The 18,792-nt window shown below is 43.3% G+C and overlaps 1 protein-coding gene across 14 annotated transcripts in view; it reads right to left on the bottom strand.

Annotated features, from left to right (window-relative positions):
* Positions 1-18,792, bottom strand: part of AGRN (agrin) — a 578,793-nt gene that overhangs the window by 169,992 nt on the left and 390,009 nt on the right. For all 14 annotated transcript variants that reach the window (XM_040325972.1, XM_040325976.1, XM_040325970.1 and 11 more), the window contains one exon: positions 13,056-13,262. In XM_040325972.1, coding sequence (XP_040181906.1) covers positions 13,056-13,262 — 207 coding nt within the window. The remainder of the gene's footprint in view (positions 1-13,055; positions 13,263-18,792) is intronic.

Raw genomic sequence — 18,792 nt, 5'->3', positions numbered from 1 at the left:
GCTATTTTTTCATTATTCCACATTGGACGTTATTAGTAACATTATAAAAATGCCAGTAGCTTTGCAGTGTTTTTCAACATTTTTGCAATAACGTTTTTTAGAAACAGCGGTTTTAAGCATTTTTTTTTCCAATGGGATCAAAAACATAAAAAAACACGGATGAGCCGCTTTTTTGAGCGGATTTTTTCTGCGTTTTTGAACGTTAGAGCGTTTTTACAGGTGAAAAACTCCTCTCAGAACCCACTAGTTTTTTGTTTGTTTTTTACAGCCAAAAAAACAGCCTATCTACTATAGGGAAATCCACTTTGCACTACAAGTGCAATCGCTGTAAATCTGAGTGGCAGATCTGAAATGAGGGGAAGCTCTGCTGATTTTATCAAATCATGTACAATCTAAAATGCTATTTTCCTTGCATGTCTGCCTCAGATCTACAGTGACTGCACTCCAAAGTGCACTTTCATACGCCGATTCAGAAATGTACGTCCGCCTGGCGCATTTTTTTACGTCATTTACGTTAGGCTTTTTCTGGCGTAAAGTTACCCCTGCTATATGAGGCGTAGCCAATGTTAAGTATGGACGTCGGGCCAGCGTCGTCGTTTGCGTAAGTCGTTCGCGAATAGGGTTTTGCGTAAGTTACGTTCACGTCGAAACCAATGAGGCTTTGCGGCGTAATTTGGAGCATGCGCACTGGGGCACGCATGTGCCGTTCGTAAAAAACATCATTTACGTGGGGTCACACTGAATTACCATAAAACACGCCCACATCTTCCTATTTTGAATTAGGCGGGCTTACGGCCCTCATACGCTACACCGCCGCAACTTAGGGCGCAGGTTCTTTCTGAATACAGAACCTGCCTCACTAGGTTACGGCGGCGTAGTACACCCGCACAAAGTAACGCCGGGCTTTCTGAATCCGGGCCGTAATGTATATTCTCCCCTTCTTTAGCTTTACTTAATTGGTCTGAGTCTGACTCTTTAGCTTGAGTGTCAGCAGGTTTGAGGGCAATTAAAGTATCAGAGTTGTTGCCTGTCAGCTGCCTGATTGCACACACACTGCAGAAGAAGGGAAATAGTGTCTGAGGTCAGGCATTAGAGAGACCAGCAACCAGCAGACTTCAGGTGATCTATCACCCGCTGATTGTTCTAGAAATAACACCTTACATATTTTTATACTGAGTGCTTTGTGTAAAGCCCAGGATCACACTGAGCTGTGGGAATGAAGCCGTTTGAGTTCAGCTGAACTCGCACAATTTCACTCCTGCTGGTCAGTCCCGATTTCGGCCGCGATTGTAGAGACATCTGTGCAGACATTTCTGCAAAGATGTCAATGTAAATCGCACCCCGAAATCACAAAAAGTGAAATTGGTGCAGCGCCACAAATGCAGCGTCGCACCGATTAGGTCAGTGCCATTGCCGGAAATTGCTGCCAATTTGACATATCAAATCACAACAATGTGAACCAGGACTAAGGGAAATGAAACCCAAGAACGAAAATGTAAAATATTGCAGCTTACCAATCCTTAGCTATGGTGGCTGCATTAATTTTTTTCACTTTTCTCAGCGGTACAGAAAATGCTTGTTGATTTTGCCAAAAATGCAATGTCGTGACACTTCTTGCAATGTTTTTTTACCTTAAAGTGGAGCTTCACCCTAAAGTGTAACTTCCGCACATTAGATTCCCCCCCCCCCCCCTCCGGTGCCACAATTGGCACCTTTCAGGGGGAGGTGGGACAGGATACCTGTCAAAGTCTGGTCACGGCCGTGACGTCACCGCAGGGCTCCCTCCTCCTCCTCCCCTGGCTGCCGGGCTAATAGGAGAGAGGAGCCGACATTTCTGGACTCCTGGACAGGCAAGTGTCCATTTATTAAAATCCAGCAGCTGCAGTATGTGTAGCTCCTGGCTCCTCCTCGCACCTCATGCCCCTACGCATTCCATGGGCGCACTTGTGTGGGTGCATTTCTGAGTCCTGCTGCGTCTATTAACACAAACAGCAGGACTAGGCCCCGCCCCCGGCTCCCATGTCACTGGATTTGATGGACAGCAATGGGAGCCAATGGCTCCTGTTGCTATCAATCTATCCAATGAGGACCCGAGACAGTGGCTGGAGCTGCTGTGCTTGTTCTCATCACTGGAAAGATTGGGTTCAGGTAAGTAAAAGGGGGGCCCTGGGGGGGGGGGGGCAGCTGCAGGGCAGGAGGTTTTTCACCTTAATGCATAGAGATGCATTAGGGTGAAAAACCCTGAGACTTTACAACCCCTATAATGTAAAAAGCCTTCTGGGTGCAGGTTCCCCCCACCCCCTTATACTTACCTGAACCCCATCTTGATCCAAGGATGTGGATGACAGCAGTGGCTCTCCCGGGTCTCTCCCTCCTTATTGGCTCACACAGCAGCGGGAGCCATTGGCAATTTCAGACAGTGAACCAATGAGGAGAGAATGGGCGCGGTGCCGAGCCACACACTGTGTGTGAATGGACAATGCCCATTCACAGGAGCTCGGCTCAGGAGCGAGCCTGCTCAAGTGCTTGATAGCAAAAGGCTTACTATTGGGGACATTCAGCAGGGGGGAGGAGCCAGGACCAGCTGGCCAGGGACCCAAAAACAAGACCATCATCAGGGCTGCTTTGTGCAAAACCATTACACAGAGCAGGCAAGTATAACATGTTTGTAATTTATTTATTTTTTGTTACAACCTTTAGAATCACTTTAAAAGGGGCATGCCGGGAATGCCAACTAGGGTTGCGCTGATACCAGTTTTTTTTTGAGCGATACCAATTACGATCCCAATTTTTTTTTTTTTTTTTTGCGTGGTGTGATTTTAGCCCATACAAATTGCACTGCAAGGAATCGCATGTGATTTCAACAGGAATGCGATTCCTGTCCAAATCATATGCGCGTTTCCCACACGGCTCCTGTGTGAACCGAGGCTGAAGTCACTATGACAAGCCTGGCTTCACACAGGAGTGGTGTGGGAAACGCGCATATGATTGAGACCCCTGATTTAGGGTCTGAACAAGACCTCAAAATTTTACTGAGATTCGAAGCAGGACCTTTTCACATTTTGTATCGGGTCCCTGCGACTTTTTTATGCGTCTGAATCACTGCAATCAAATAAAGAATATACTGCATGCAGCACAACATAGAGCAGGCATAGTTCTATGCACAAGTACAACATATATAAATATTTGCATGGACATTGTATCTAATGAATATGGCTCCCTCTCCTGTAAGCTTTTATTGCAGCTCTGCTGTGTATGCAAAACCATTTTACATACAATATATATGAGACATCGGCAAGGCAGATTTATTAGGCACTATTTCTGATGTTATTACAACCGTATATTTTAAATGACAAATGCTTCCCCTTGCTGCAGAGGCTATTGCTGCTCATGCCACCTTTTCATGAGCCAATAAGCTCAGCAGGGAGATCCTGCCAGCCTTTATATTGCACAGGATCACTTCACAACCGGTGTAGATAATAGAATTCTGTTATCCTGTCACATATCTTTGCGACAATATTGTGCTGCCAGGGGGTTGGGATGAAACCAAAAGTCTGATTTAGGAGAGGTTTTCTGCATCAATATAGTGGATTCGCTAAAGGGGTCTGTCAGCACGCTAAATAAACTTCCCTTTATCAATCAGCTTCAGTGTTATCTGCATGAGCACTAAAGTATCATTATGCAAGGCAGTAAATGTCATGCCTGCTTTTATAGCAGAGCTGGCGGTGACATTGACAGATATGCAGATCTAGAGGAAGGAGACCACACATTGAAAGATTACCGGCAGGTTTGATAGTGTGAACATTGTACCATTAGACTGCATTCACACCTTATGCCCTGTACACACGATCGGAATTTCCATCGGGATAAACTCTATAGGGGCAGATTCACGTACAATGGCGCATATTTGCGTCGGGCGTAGCGTATCTAAGATACACTACGCCGCCGTAACTTACTTTTTTTTTTGGAATCCTCAAAGAATTTGCGCCGTAAGTTACGGCGGCGTAGTGTATCTTTGGCGGCGTAAGGGCGCGCAATTCAAATGGATGTGATGGGGGCGTGTTTTATGTAAATACGTCGTGACCCAACGTAAACTACGTTTTTGTTGAACGGCGCATGCACCGTCCGTGGGGTTTCCCAGTGCGCATGCTCGAAATTAAACCGGAACAAGCCAATGTTTACGACGGTGACGTCATTTTCCGCAAATCCCTATTCGCAAACGACATAGAAAATTCAAAATTCTACGCGGGATCGACGGCCATACTTAACATTGAGTACGCCTCATAATAGCAGGGGTAACTATACGCCGGAAAAAGCCGAACGCAAACGACGTAAAAAAATGCGCCGGCCGGACATACGTTCGTGGATCGCCGTAACTAGCTAATTTGCATACTCGACGGGGAACTCGACGGAAACGCCACCTAGCGGCCGCCGAAAAAATACACCCAAGGTCCGACGGCGTACTAAGACGTACGCCTGTCGGATCGATCCCAGATGCAGTCATATCTTGTTTTGTAGATACAAAACAAAGATACGACGCGGGAACTTTAAAATTACGCGGCGTATCAAAAGTTGCACCGGCGTAATTCTTTTGTGGATCTGCCCCTATAAATTCTATTCAAGCTGTCTTGCATACGGACACACCAAATTCCGACCGTCCAAAACTCAGTGAAGTACAACACTATGACAAGCCGAGAAAAGTTCAATGCTTCTGAGCATGCGTCGACTTGATTCTGAGCATGCGTGTCTTTTTCTCCGTCGGAGTTCCATACAGATGAACGGAAAAAAAGAGAACATGTTCTCTTTTTAAGTCCGTCGGAATTTCTGCTGGAAAAACTCCCATGGGGCACACACACGGTCGGAATATCTGATGAAAAAATTCCGTCTGACTTTTTCCATCGGAAATTCCGATCGTGTGTACAAGGCATTAGCGTTTTGAATTGTGGGCAGATTTGCTGCAATTCTGCCCATGATTTAAAGCACAGGTGTGAATGACAAATCGCTGAACGCACATTTCAGAGGGCAATCATTCGAATGGCACCTAAAATTGCGGTACAGTTTTGCCACGATAAATTGAGCTGTAATCATCGCAACCCGCAATGCGTGAAGCTTGACACCCAAAAAATATTCAGAGGCTACTTTTGGGTGACATGCTTCACACGATGCGGGTTGTCACGTGACAATCGCAGAACCACACAGCGATTTTAGGCGCCACTCACAGGAATAGTATCTCAAATGTGCCTTCTGCGATTTGTCATTCACACCTCAGCATTTTCATTGCAGGCAGAATCACGGAATATATGCCGGTGATTCAAAATGCAGAGGTGTGACTGCAGTCTGAGGCTGCTTTCCTACTGCTTTGTTGCAAAAAACTTGGTAAAAACGCATATGCATTTTTGCCACATTTCCAGCGTTTTTTTTTTTTTGCACCTGTGAAAAAAAGGACACGTGACTCAAAAAATGCACCAAATGCAACTGAGTTTTTGAAGCATTTTATATTCATCTTAATAGGGTTTTTGGTGGATGTTTTTTCACCACACCAAATATGCACTAAAAATGCAGAATGTGAAACTTTTTGTACGTCCCCACGTTTGACGGTTGCAATTTGGTGTGTCCATGTGTATGAAAGACAGCTTATGCGGAATTCCATCTGAAAAACCCATCAGAGTTTATTCCGATGGGAAATCCGATCGTGTGTATGGGGGGATAGCAGCAGCAGAAACAAATCGGGTCTCCTGCCTTTCAAGACAGGGCTGTGATCTGTGGCAGCTTTGTGAATCTCAGGATCAAATGCAAAGAAACACAAATCCCTTTCCCAGATAAATCAACTCCCCTATATGTATGTCAGCTGTTTGTTCAGCCATCAGCTTTATAGAGTTAATTCTCATTTACCAAACAACTGCCTGACCAAAGTTAAATGGTTGTGGGCCCTTTATGTACCAAAGCCTATCTGAAAAACTCACAGGGATAGCATGTTCCCATCCTGCCTAGTTGCTGATGTTGCCAAGACACGCTCAGCCGATTCAAACCCCCTCACATGTGTTCTCTTTTCCCTGTCAAGCCTCTTACACATGACTGGCTTTCCCATCGGGAAAACTGCCATTAGAGCTTTTGGCCGGGAAAACTGGCCGTGTGTATGCTCCATCGCAGTTTTCCCGAGAGGAAAAATGCAGGAAAAAAATTAACCAGCTCTCTTTTTCCGGCATTTCTTAACCCGGCAGCTTTCCTATGGGAAACACTGTGATGGAGCATACACGCGGCCGGGATTCCCAATCAAAGCTCTCATGGCAGTTTTCCCATCGGGAAACCCGGTCGTGTGTAGGGGGAAAAAGTTACCGAGCATGTTCTCGGTTTTCCCCTCGGGTTTTCCGGTGGACTTCTTACTGCCGGGAATCCCGTACGCATGTACAAGGCTTGACAGTAGCTCTGAACTCAGCAATGCTGCGACAGAGGAGATAGTGGACCACCCATGTACAAAGGGTTTGAGAACCCACTAGTGTGATGGTGGCGGTGAGCCGAAACGGCTGGAAGCTTCTTGGAAACGCTCTAGCAACAAGGCAGGATGGGATGTCATCTGTGAGTTTTTTGGCCAGCCTTTGCGAGGTACGTAAATGGCCTACACCTACAGCAAAGGCATTATTTAACTTTGGTCAAAGCTGCACAATTTGTTTTTATCTACAGATGCCCCTTACCTGCATAAGCATTCTTTTTTGTAAAGATGACCTAACCCTTTAAACTCTATCCACTGCCAATCCCTCTATCTGATGAAAGTACCCTTTCTGACAGCAGGGAAAAAACGAATTCAGGGGTACAAATTCCCACTTTCCTCAAAACCAACAGAGTTGTGCCTGAAGTTAGGCCCCTTTTACACTAGGCGGATCCGTCTCAGCGGATGACAAGCTCCACTCTGCTCACTGAGCGGGGAGGGGCTTGTGCAGCGCCGCTGTCTCCTATGGAGAGATCTGGTGAAAACGGACAGCATGTCCGTTTTCATCAGATCTCACCTGATCCGATCCACCATGGATGGGTGGCGACGTATCGCCATTCGTCTGATTTTAGCGGATCAGATGTCAGCGGACATGTCACCGCTGACATCCGACGCTCCATAGAGATGTATGGAGCGGCCGTTCAGGTTCGCCGACAAATATGACAGGTGGACCTGAATGGTCCGATCGTGTGAAAGGGGCCTTATACTTTCAATTGTAGCAAGAAGCTACTACAACAGTTAAGCAACTCAGCCTCAATATTTTATCATTCAAACAGACCAATCAAGTAATAATTCCTTCTGACCCCAGGAAACTAAAAAACGACACGAGTGTCTAAATAATATCAGCCTCGTGTGCATATTTCTGAGTGCAAACACTCAATGGCCCTGTCTCCTCTGTCACCAGTTTTAATGGATTAGGCAGACAAACGCAAGTAGCATATGGTGTGAAACAGAGAGCGGAACCCCCACACTCACAGCACATCTCCAGCTGCAGCAAAATGCCGTGCAGTCAAGCTGAATCCCGACAGCCTAAGCTGTCTTAAAAAAAAAATCTCAAACAGGTTCGGTTCCAAAGATAAGCCAAAAGTCAATATTTCCTTTTTACATATTCTCTCCAGCTGCTCTCCAAGAATATAATAGAGCAACATTCATCTGTTCCCTCCAGGAGAAAAAAAAATAGCAATTAACTGAACTGGAGCAAGACTTCAACTACGGAGTGTCAATGGCAAGTGCCGAGCAACCACCTGTAATGAATGGGAGCACATTTATAATTCTTTGTTACCCAAGTGTCTCAGAAGAACTTGAAGTCACCTACAATAGTCCTGCTCCTAACAGACAACAAAGGAGCTTTTCCTGGGTAATAGAGTGACTTTATTTTACAGTAGTGATGCACAACTTTTTTATAGTATATTTCCATCAGAAACTATGGTGGTAAACCATGGCTTCTGAACAGGATAAACACTATAAAAAAGTTGGGGATCACTACTGTAAAATACAGTCATTCTATTACCCAGGAAAAGTTCCTTTGTTGTCTGTTAGGTGCGGGACTATTGTAGGTGACTTCAAGTTCTTCTGAGACACTTGGGTAACAAAGAATTATAAATGTGCTCCCATTCATTACAGGTGGTAGGCCGCTCAGCACAGGCACCAATCGGAGATTGATTTGCATTTCACAATGGATACAAAGCATTCTCTGATAGGACAATGTGGAGGGGCGGGGTGATGATGTCATGCCACTCAGAGAACACTGCGCTCTTCAAGAAAATGTAACACATTCTCTGGTTGGGATTATACTTACAGCGTTTCAGCATCGAACGGTCCGTTTATTACAAGTCCGTTTACGGACTTGTAATGGTTCCCTATGGGATTGCAGACGTTAGCGGATGATGCATCCGCTAACGTCCGCAACCATCCGCGTCCGCAAAGATCCGCTTTTGCGGACGGAAGAAAACCCTATTTTTCTTCTGTCCGGCGGAACGGATCGGATGAATACGGACACACAGTCCGTATTCATCCGATTCCCCATAGGGGAGAGCGGAGGAGAGACAGGGCGGTCTCTGTAATGTGTGCGGGGACCGCCCTGTCCGCCGACAGCTCAGCGGGCATCCCCGCTAAACCGACGGACACACACGGATCGGATCAATTACGGATCCGCTCCGTGTGAAAGAGGCCTAAAGGGATCTTACAGGTAAGGTGTAAGGATAACTATGTAAACATATCCATATCTGTATAGTGTGTGGGAGGTTAAAAAACATCATGACCATGTATGTGAAGGGGGGATAAAGAATACTCTCCCTGACCACCAAATGGACTAAAGAATACTGTCCCTGACCACTAATGTATGTGTGTGTGGGGGGGTAAGATAAAAAGAGACTGCAATGACCTCAGCAACAAGAGAAGCCCATAGGTGAGTCAATGCACCAATGTCTACCCAAAAAAGTCTTCAGAGGCATCACAACTTACAACATCCAAATATTCTAATTATTGAAGCATTCCACAAGCCTCTGTATGCCCTCTGTATACATGCCACTGCCATTAAATCAAATATACTGGGACTAAAAAGACAGAATCAGCAGAGGGGAAGCAATAGAAATAGCCTTTCCAAAACATGCCTAAAAATAATTTCAGGTGGGAAGAAAATGTACAAGAGATGCTTACTGCAGTTGTTTTTAGAATATGATTGCTTTGACAACATATGTGTTTCCTGTGCTTGCTTTAATGTTGTTTTTGAATTTAAAAGAACCAGCTAGTCACAAACAAAAACGTACATTAGCATTGAGTAAAGGAGTGACAAGGAGAGAAATGCACAAAAACACAGGTGGTGGAGTTACATGGTGGATAGTTGAATGGGTTACGCTGATCTGGCAGTACTGGATCCATAGTAGTGCATGAGTTTTGCTAAAGCTGTAATGAATGACACCATCTAGGGATGCATGAGATCTCAACCAATGAATGGGACCTGTTCAACCTGTTTACGTTTGGGCAAAAGAGAAGATGGCTAAGCCTAGTGGTTCATATAATCCCTAGAGGACAAAATTGCAAGCCCGGCAGGTCAAGATGCCTGATCAAAATATTCAAGGAGTATCTACAAGGATATCATGTTATACAAACAGTGATATTTATTTTCAGATTTTCCAGCTCTGTTCCTGTCCACCTGTTTTTTGGCTGTTTTGGGAGTTTCAGACCACCGTTGCATGTTCCAGCTTCTCTTGTTACTGTCCCCATAATGTAAAATAATAAATAAATAAATAATAAATTCAAGGGAGCCCCTTATTATGGCTACAGCAGAATCGGGCAATCAAGTGAATATATTACCAAAAGTGTCCCCAGGAGATATATAAATCTTCCAGGTTGTTTAACTGTTCAGCATCTACCAAAAACATAAATATCAATTTGTGGCCTCATACGCACTGGATGTTTTTACAGCAGCTGTTTTTGTCAGTAGATGTTTTTTTCTACAGCAATTAAACTCTTCATCATGTTATCCTATGTGTCCATGCACACATAGGCTGTTATCAGCAGTTTTGGGCAGTGCCGTTTTTGAGCAGTAAAACAAAACTAGTGGGTTCTGAAAGAAGTTTTTCAGCTGTAAAAATGCTCAAACGATGATAAACGCTGATAAACGTCGATAAACGTAGATAAACGCTCAAAGACGTCACTTACCAGCGTTTAACGTTTTTGATCCATTGAAAAAAAAAATTATTTAAAAGAACGTTAATGTGGAAAAAATGCTAATAAACGATAAAAAAAGCTATTGAAAATACGTTAAAAAAAAGTTGAAAAGCTCACTGCAAAGCTACTGGCGTTTTTATAACGTTGTTTTTACGCCCAGTGTGCATGAGGCCTTAGGTTTATTGTCCTTTTTAAATGTTTAATTTGTTGATTCGATTATTTCTCCATTATCTGTTTAACCATAGACTGGTTTCTATTTTTTTAAATTGAACTACAATCAAAATGTGATCAAATCTGACAGTTTGAGGACACACAATTGTGCAACGTGTTTCATTAGAACAAACAATCCCCATCAGTCTCTTCCTCTTCTCATCTATAGACGCTCCACCACATCCAGCACCGTAGGCTGTAAATGTATGACTAATTGCAGCATCCTTCTCTGACTTATACATTTTGATACCATTGTTATGACCTATACTGTTTAAGAAGTGACTGAACAATGCCTAGATGGGGAGTCAACTTGTATCCTGTAAGGGACTTCCATCCAAAACTATTTCGGGCAGGTTTTGATCTACTGCCAGGTCCAGGGCCGATCCGCCCTATAGGCTCACTATGCAAGCCGCTTAGGGCCCCGCAAAGCTGCGGAGGGCCCCCCAAATTACTAGAGGCCCCGCCTGGTGAGAAGTAATTTTTGGTCCCTCACCCCGCTTCTCAACTCGCTGGCTGCATGGGAGAAGAGGCAAGAAGTCTGCTTCTCACTTTAATGTAAGATGTCATTTCTGACAGCAGAACACCCCCCCCCCCGCTTCTCAACTATGTGATATGTCACTGTCGGCAGCACCCCCCCCCCCCGCTTTGCTTAGGGCCCCCCCCCCCCCCCAGGGAGGTCAGGATCGGCACTGGCCAGGTCCTTACAACTGTCTTCTAGCAGGCATCTTCTTTCAGTTGTAACAGCCAAGACCAACGCAGGAGGGGAAATGGTTTCCAAAATGGACAGCAGTTAAATCCAGATGGGAGTCAAAACCCGTTCCATCCAAGATGAAAAAAAAAATGTGTGTGGTGTTTTATTTGAGAGACTTTTCCACCAGTGGCCCATATCTAAAGCAGTTGTATTGTGAAAGGATAATAAACTATGGCTATGATACAACATTTAGATACAATACAGATTTAGTACAGAAAAGCCTGAGGCCCCGTACACACGTCCGAGAAACTCGACGAGCAAAACACATCGTTTTGCTCGTCGAGTTCCTTGTAAAGCCGCCGAGGATCTCGGCGAGCCAAGTTTCCCCATTGACTAACGAGGAAATAGAGAACATGTTCTCTATTTGGCTCGACGAGTTCCTCGTCGGTTTCCTCGGCCAAAAGTGTACACACGACCGGGTTTCTCGGCAGAATACGGCTCCGATCGAGTTTATGGCTGAGTTCTGCCGAGAAACTCGGTCGTGTGTACGGGGCCTGACATTATAAATGTGGGCTAGTATTTGCAGGGATGATAATATTTCCAAGTCATGCTCACTTCACCCTTCCTTTTTGTAAACGCACAGCCAGCTTATAAAGGTTTTTAAACCAACAGCTTTCCCAGAAAATGTGAATACAATTTTACTATTTTATTGTAAATCAATAAAGGGAAAACAAAAGGCCGCATGGCTTGCACCCACCATGCTGCAGACAGCTGAAGAGCACAGACTGGCTATACCCTCTCTATAGACATGCATGCTGATCGGTTTATCCGAAAGCAACGGAACATGGGATAGTTTCTGACAGCTTAGCCACTTCTCAGGAATACAGCGCAGCGTGTTTGCTTGATGTGGACTTAAGATTTATAGGAGAAGGTTTTAAAAGGCTTTTGCAATGCACCAATACATAAACAGGCAACAAGCACAAAACGAGTGTCAGCACAAACAAGTGGATTAAGGAGGAAGCTGAGAGGCTGGTGGAAGCCCAAGCTGTACCAGTCCAAAAGCCTGGATGCAAGCTCAGAAAAGCACTAGGATTTTCATCCACACTAATTAATGAGAGCAAGCTGTGAATGGGAAGGAGGTGGGGAAGGCATGGCTGTCTGGAGGGATGTGTGTGGGTTGAACAGCAGACCTCATACTGAAGACCTTACAGACAGACAGAATGAAGCAACCAAGTAGGGGTCATCCATCCTTACGCCACAGAGAGCCACTGCTGAAAAGAAAGACACAAAATACAGGGAAAGGAGAGCAAACGGAGAGAATAATATTGTAGTTTGAGCAACAATTTAGGTATTTTTAGGGGAGCATCCCAAACAATATCCCATTTCTATAAATTTCTATTAAGCAACCTGACATTGCCACTGGTGTAAGAGTTGCAGGTTCTCCTTGGGCAACATTTTTAGATTTGTGGCAGATGATTGTAGGAAAAACGTGTATATCCATTGCAGCGAAGGAGACAAAGGGGCGAGTCCTCATTAGCAAAAGTGGCACCATTTTGTTTTATTTTTCTGTAAGGAATGCCCTTGGTTTTTCCAAACCTTAAAGTGGTCACGGGCAGAAAATGTACCAACTGTACACCTTCTCTATGAGGGAAAGACAGAGAGAAGAAAGCAAGACATTAGGAAGAAAAGGGAGAAGATACATTTATCAGTACGTATTTTGGGGAGGCAAAGAGAGAAAGCTGAGAACATATTGACATAAGTGGAACAATGTAGAATCTTGGTGGAGATGGAGATATGCAAAGGGGAGTACATGAATAAGCAATGGAAATGGAAACCACCCCCACCCTTATTACTAAGACCTCCTTACCCCAAGTGATTATTTTTTACACCCTTCATTATTTTATGAAGCATCCAGCAGGCAGTGGAGTACAAATACCCACATTTCTTTAAAAAAAATTAGCCGTCAGGATTTTATAGGAGACGGTATTTACTTACCACATGGACCCTTGTGTTTCATAGGAATGGCTGTTTTTTGGATGCACTCAGCTCTTTGCCTCTCACAGTCGTTGGCATAAGTTCGGCTGTCCCGGCCGCAGACAGGCTTGTAGGCCCCGTCACAAGTGATGCGGTCACAAGAACAGCGGGTGATTCCTCGACGGTTAAGGCACACAGCATTGTGCTTACATTCATCCTTACATTTGTCTAGGAAGGAAAAATAAAAGGAGTAGTTTTAAGTAAAATCCAGAAGATAGTTAGACCTTTAGCTTAACAATGTCCATGTAAACACCTGCACAGGATTACAAGTCTATAAATGATAAAGACCGATAGGTTACAACACAAATAAGGCATGGTAAACATTTATAGGCCGTGTTCTGTGTGTAGGGCAGCCTGTGAATTTCAATGGACTGCCCAACCCACGAAAACTTTTTTTTTTTTTTAATCACATTGCACAGATTTGAATAATTCTGCACCACTATGTGGGTTGGTGTGCGTAAAAATGCACAGCTTTTGCTGATGCATGGGGTTGCCATTCGAAATTAATGGCCCCCCAAATGCATTTACTAAAAAGCAATGCGTTTGTCTGTGGGTTGGAAACGCGTGTGCAATTTTGTGGCTGTTTCCAACCCCCGCTAATGTGAATATAGGCTTAAGGCTGGGTTCACACTACTACACTACTTTCATCCTACTTTGCTCTGTGTTCAATGTTTACCTATGAGAGCGTCTTGTAGTGTCCTACACAAGTCGGTCCGACTTTGAAAATGCTCCCTGTACTACTTTTGGTCCTACATTGATCCTACTTCAGGCCCATTGAATATGATAGAAAGCGGACCAAAGTAGTATCCTGTTCATGAAAGTAGGATGGATGTAGGACCAATGTAGGATAAATGTAGGACCAATGTAGCAGAGCAAAGTAGGATGAAAGTAGTGTAGTAGTGTGAACCCAGCCTAAGCTGGCTACCACTAACCAACTTTCAGCTGGTTCATCAGGAACCGCCCAAAAATAAATCAGCAAAAGTCAACTGTTGGATTTTTGTTGGAGTCTGCTGGATAATTTTCACTCGGACAGAGGTTACATGAGATCAGATGCAGCTGCTGTTCAGGTATTCTGACAGCTGCTTATTGTGGCTGAAGGAAACTGTTAGTAACAGTGATTTTTTTTATTTATTTAAGAACAGAGATCACAGTAGAGATAAATGACAGTTTTCATTCTTTGTTCTTTTACGTCTTTAAGTTATAGTGACCCTGTCAAAAGAGAAGTACCATAGCTGCCTCCTAAATATGCTTGTGTTTTACGTTTTTATACTTTAAGTCACTGACCCAGAAGTTGCATGTAGTTACCAAGTGTTAGAAAAGTGTCAGACTTCCTTATCTCTATATTTATTCTGGGTCAGCAACTCAAAAAGAATGGTCAGTAATGACAGTCTTCATGATCCTCTAGTGACAAGTATTGAAAGCAGAGGGGCTTGGGCACTAGAGGGTTGCCTTTGTATGATAACAGCTGTTGTTTTGACATGATAGTCCAGATAGCCCTGACAATGGATTATTTAGGGCCCCTTCACATCAGCAACACCGTGCAGTGTTGCTCAGTGCAATTGAAATGCAATTTCAGGCAATATACCATTGCTTTCAACAGTGTCAATTGACACCAATAATGAATATATATATTCCCAATGCTAAATACATGCATTAAAACATACTTAGCACTGGACACATTTTAAGTATTTATTAATAAATTTACATTTTAAACATTAGTGTAGGATTATCCAGGGGGATCATTAAACACAGCTGCTATTTTTGAGATTAAGAAGCTTTGCAGAGTTTTTTCTACTAATTTATACCAATGCCCTACATTTGTGTGTACTAAAATAAAAGCATAAAAAAAAAAACATTGAATTTATTTTACATTACAGTAGAACTGCAGCATGGTATTGAAGAAAAGGGGTCCAGACAAAAACAAAATGTATATCAATGCACGTGTACCATGAGCCAAACCTTTATTAATCCTGATCTCTACAGACTAATACCTTCCAAATAATAAAAACATCTAGCACCTACCTGTACCATTCATATCATCTAAAGAGTCTAGGACACGCAATCTGTGGGCTTCTGGCAAATGAAAGATGCTATTGACATGAGAGGATAGTTGACAACGCCAACATTAATGGGAGACCCCAAACCCAGAGGGCTAGCTGATGTCAGATGGAGGGGGAAGAAAATCGATCAGGCCGATACCTGCTCTGATCACTACCATTTCCCCCTGTAATAAGTGACACTGGCAGCATCTATCTCCAGGCTTCTGTAATGTTTAATCCACTGACATTGAAAGAGGGCCAAGCAAAGAGTTCTTGTTCATGGACCCAATTCCCTATCCGTGTGCATGCTTGCCTGAAAAAAGCCTCATCTGCAATCCCAGAGTGAAAACCCAAGGGCTTTCACACTGGGGCGCTGCGCTGGCAGGATGTCAAAAAAAGTCCCACAAGCAGCTTCTTTGAGGCGCTTTAGGAGCGGTGCAGTCACCGCTCCTGAAGTGCCCCTACCCATTGAAATCAATAGGCAGTGGTGCTTTGCGGATGCTTTCAACACTATATTCAGCCGCTAGCAGGGGTTAAATGCACCCCACTAGCATCTGAAAAGTGCTGCAAAAACGACGGTAAAGCACCGCTAAAACTAGGGAGTGTTTCACACTGGGAGTGTGAAAGGGCTCTAATGAGGAAAGAGATACAGTGGGACAGGAATAGACAAATTTGTCTAGCAGAGGAAAAGCCCTGGAAACAAAGTTAGCACTGAGGATATCAGTTCGCATGTGTTGCGCTATATAAGTTTCTCACTCACTCACTCACTCAGTGCGGTAAAATTGTCAGCCAACCAGTTTTCTGGCAGGATCAAGTATTTTTACATTTTGTCCAGACATGTACTTTAAATTAATAGTTTATGCAGTCATTGTATATATTATATTCATTTTTAAGCAAACGTAGCAATAGTGAACTGTTCCTTAATTATGCAAAGGGGGGCAGTGATAAGCTCTGCTTTTTACAGAAGTCAAGATCTGCATATGACTTCAGATTCCAATATCTCTGGGTCTCCTGATAGTTTTAACTGAAAGTAATTTTTCTTTAACCACTTGAGCCCCGGACCATTATGCAGCTATGCAGACCAGGCCATTTTTTGCGATTCGGCACTGTGTCGCTTTAACTGACAATTGCACGGTCATGTTAAGTGACTACCAAACAAAATTACTGTCTTTTTTCCCCCCCACAAATAGAGCTTTCTTTTGGTGGCATTTGATCACCTCTGCGGTTTTTATTTTTTGCGCTATAAACAAAAATAGATATTATATTGCTATAATAAATATCCCCCAAAAATATATATATAAAAAAAAAAATCTTCCGTTTTAACCAGATACGTATTCTTCTACATATTTTTGGTAAAAAAAAACGCGATAAGCGTTTATTGATTGGTTTGTACAAAATTTATAGCGTCTATCAAATAGGGGATAGTTTTATTGTATTTTTATTAATATTTTTTTTTTTCTAGTAATGGCGGTGATCAGTGATTTTTATCATGACTGCAACATTATGGTGGACACATCGGACACTATTTTGGGACCATTGTTATTTTTACAGCGAACAGTGCTAAAAAATTCACTGGTTACTGTAAAAATGACACTGGTAGTGAAGAGGTTAACCAGGAGGGGGCGCTGTAGGGGTTAAGTATGCCCTAATGTGTTATTCTTACTGTGGGGGGCATGACTGGGTGTGTGACATCACTGATCCTCGTTTCCTATGACAAGGAACAGACGATCAGTGACAGGCTCACTAGGAAGCACGGGGAGAGGTTTGTTTACACTGACTTACCTCTCCCTGTTCTTCCTCTCTGGGACCTGATCACGGGACACCAGCGGTGATCGGGTCCGCTGTTCCCACGTAGAATAGGACCAGGTCGGCGCTCTTGCGACCCATGGCTGGGATCTTAAAGGGAATGTACATGTACGCCCTTGTGCCCAGCCGTGCCATTTTGTCTACGTATATCGTCGTGTGGCGGTCCTCAAGCGGTTAAATAAAACCTGTAATGTACAAAACGTGGAATCAGACATTTCTCCCTCTCATAATACTGGTTGCCCAGCTGTCATGCTGATCCTTCTACTTCAATACTGAAGTCACTGACTGGAAACAAATAGTACGTAGGTCAGGGTGGATGATGTGTGTCTAATATTTCTGCTCTATAATCCTTGCACATCCACAGTGCTGATCAGAGTAGGTCAGCAACAAAGGCAAGCAACAATTATTTTCAAGAAGTAGCTGGTAATGATGAACTTGTATATCTCTAATTGCAGGTTTGCTTTAAATTCTAAAACCTACACATAATTGCCATCTCACTAAAAATAATACATTGCTGAACAGATGCTAGGTTATTTTATTTTGGATCGGTTTATAAATTAGTGTTGAGAAAATATGCTAAATATTTAACTGATTTTAGGTGGTCTAATAAAAGAAAGCTTCATTATACTTCTCAGAGATTCATCCTCTTTTGGCTTTGAAAAATGGGTGCTCCCCAGCCTTAGGTCCCCCAAACAAAACAACTTGGCACACTTTTAGAGGAGAAATTGGGCTAAATGTGTGCCAAGTTCCGGGTCCAGGGGACCTACGACCGGCCGGTACCAGGTCCCCAGAGTCACCGGAGAATTTGACATTTAACATGGGAGTCTATGGAAGGGGAGCCCAGATTTGAAAAATCAGTACTCCCCGGACAACAAACTTTGCACACTTGTTGAGTGGGGCTACATGTGTGCCAAGTTTGGGGTCCAGGGGGCCGGTACCGGGTCCCCAAAAAGGTGACTCGAGTATAAGACGAGGGGGGCATTTTCAGCACACAAAACATGTACTGAAAATTTCGGAGTATATACGGTATATTTTTTGTGTCCTGATTTGAAATATTTCCCATCACTTCCTGTCTTTAAAGGAGGTGTGGGGCATAAGCTTCCTACCTAGTAAGGACACAGATGAAAATAAAAAGCAGAATTTAGAACCCCATGAAATAAAGATCTAGGTTATTGCTAACCTCTCCTGAACTCTGGGCATAAAATGTTTGATACATCTCCGATTTCATATTTTTTTACTTACACATGCAGTGTGGCCTTGTATGTTTTTCCTGTAACAAGCATATAAAAATCACCTTTTTTATCGCCCTGTGGAAGCACTGCTGCACTATTGGCCTTGGATCTGACCCAACGTTTCTGGAGTTCAGCTTTAAGCCAGAATGAATATAGAGGTATGTAATTTTAACTTTCCTTTTCTATACACAGAATGGCAAATAAGGTAAAGGTGACGATGTTAAAAAAATAAAGTAAAATAATGGCTTTTTGTTAAAAAATAAAGTAAAAGAATGGCTTTTGCTAAATGGAAAATCATAATTGCCAATGTAATACTGGCACCAGCTAGTTTCTGACACCATGCAGCTATCGTTCAGTAAATGAGTGAAGCTGAGAGTCCTTAATAGCTACAATTGTGATAATTACAACAATACATAAATAGAGTATTTTGCATATTTATGGGTGAAAATGAGTCTTCTCAAGATTTTCAAACAGAGACCTAAATTGTCCACTTTCTGCTACAGTAGAATGCACAGCATCATGGAATAGGGTGTTGCCTGCTTTTATTCCGCAGTTCTAAAAGCGCACTTACCGGCGCACAAATCGATTGCAAAGTGGGAATGCGGGCTTCCATTTAAATGT

The sequence above is a fragment of the Rana temporaria genome, chromosome 10 (genome assembly GCF_905171775.1).
Source record: "Rana temporaria chromosome 10, aRanTem1.1, whole genome shotgun sequence".
NCBI lineage: Eukaryota > Metazoa > Chordata > Amphibia > Anura > Ranidae > Rana > Rana temporaria.
This window is presented reverse-complemented; position numbering and strand designations above follow the sequence as displayed.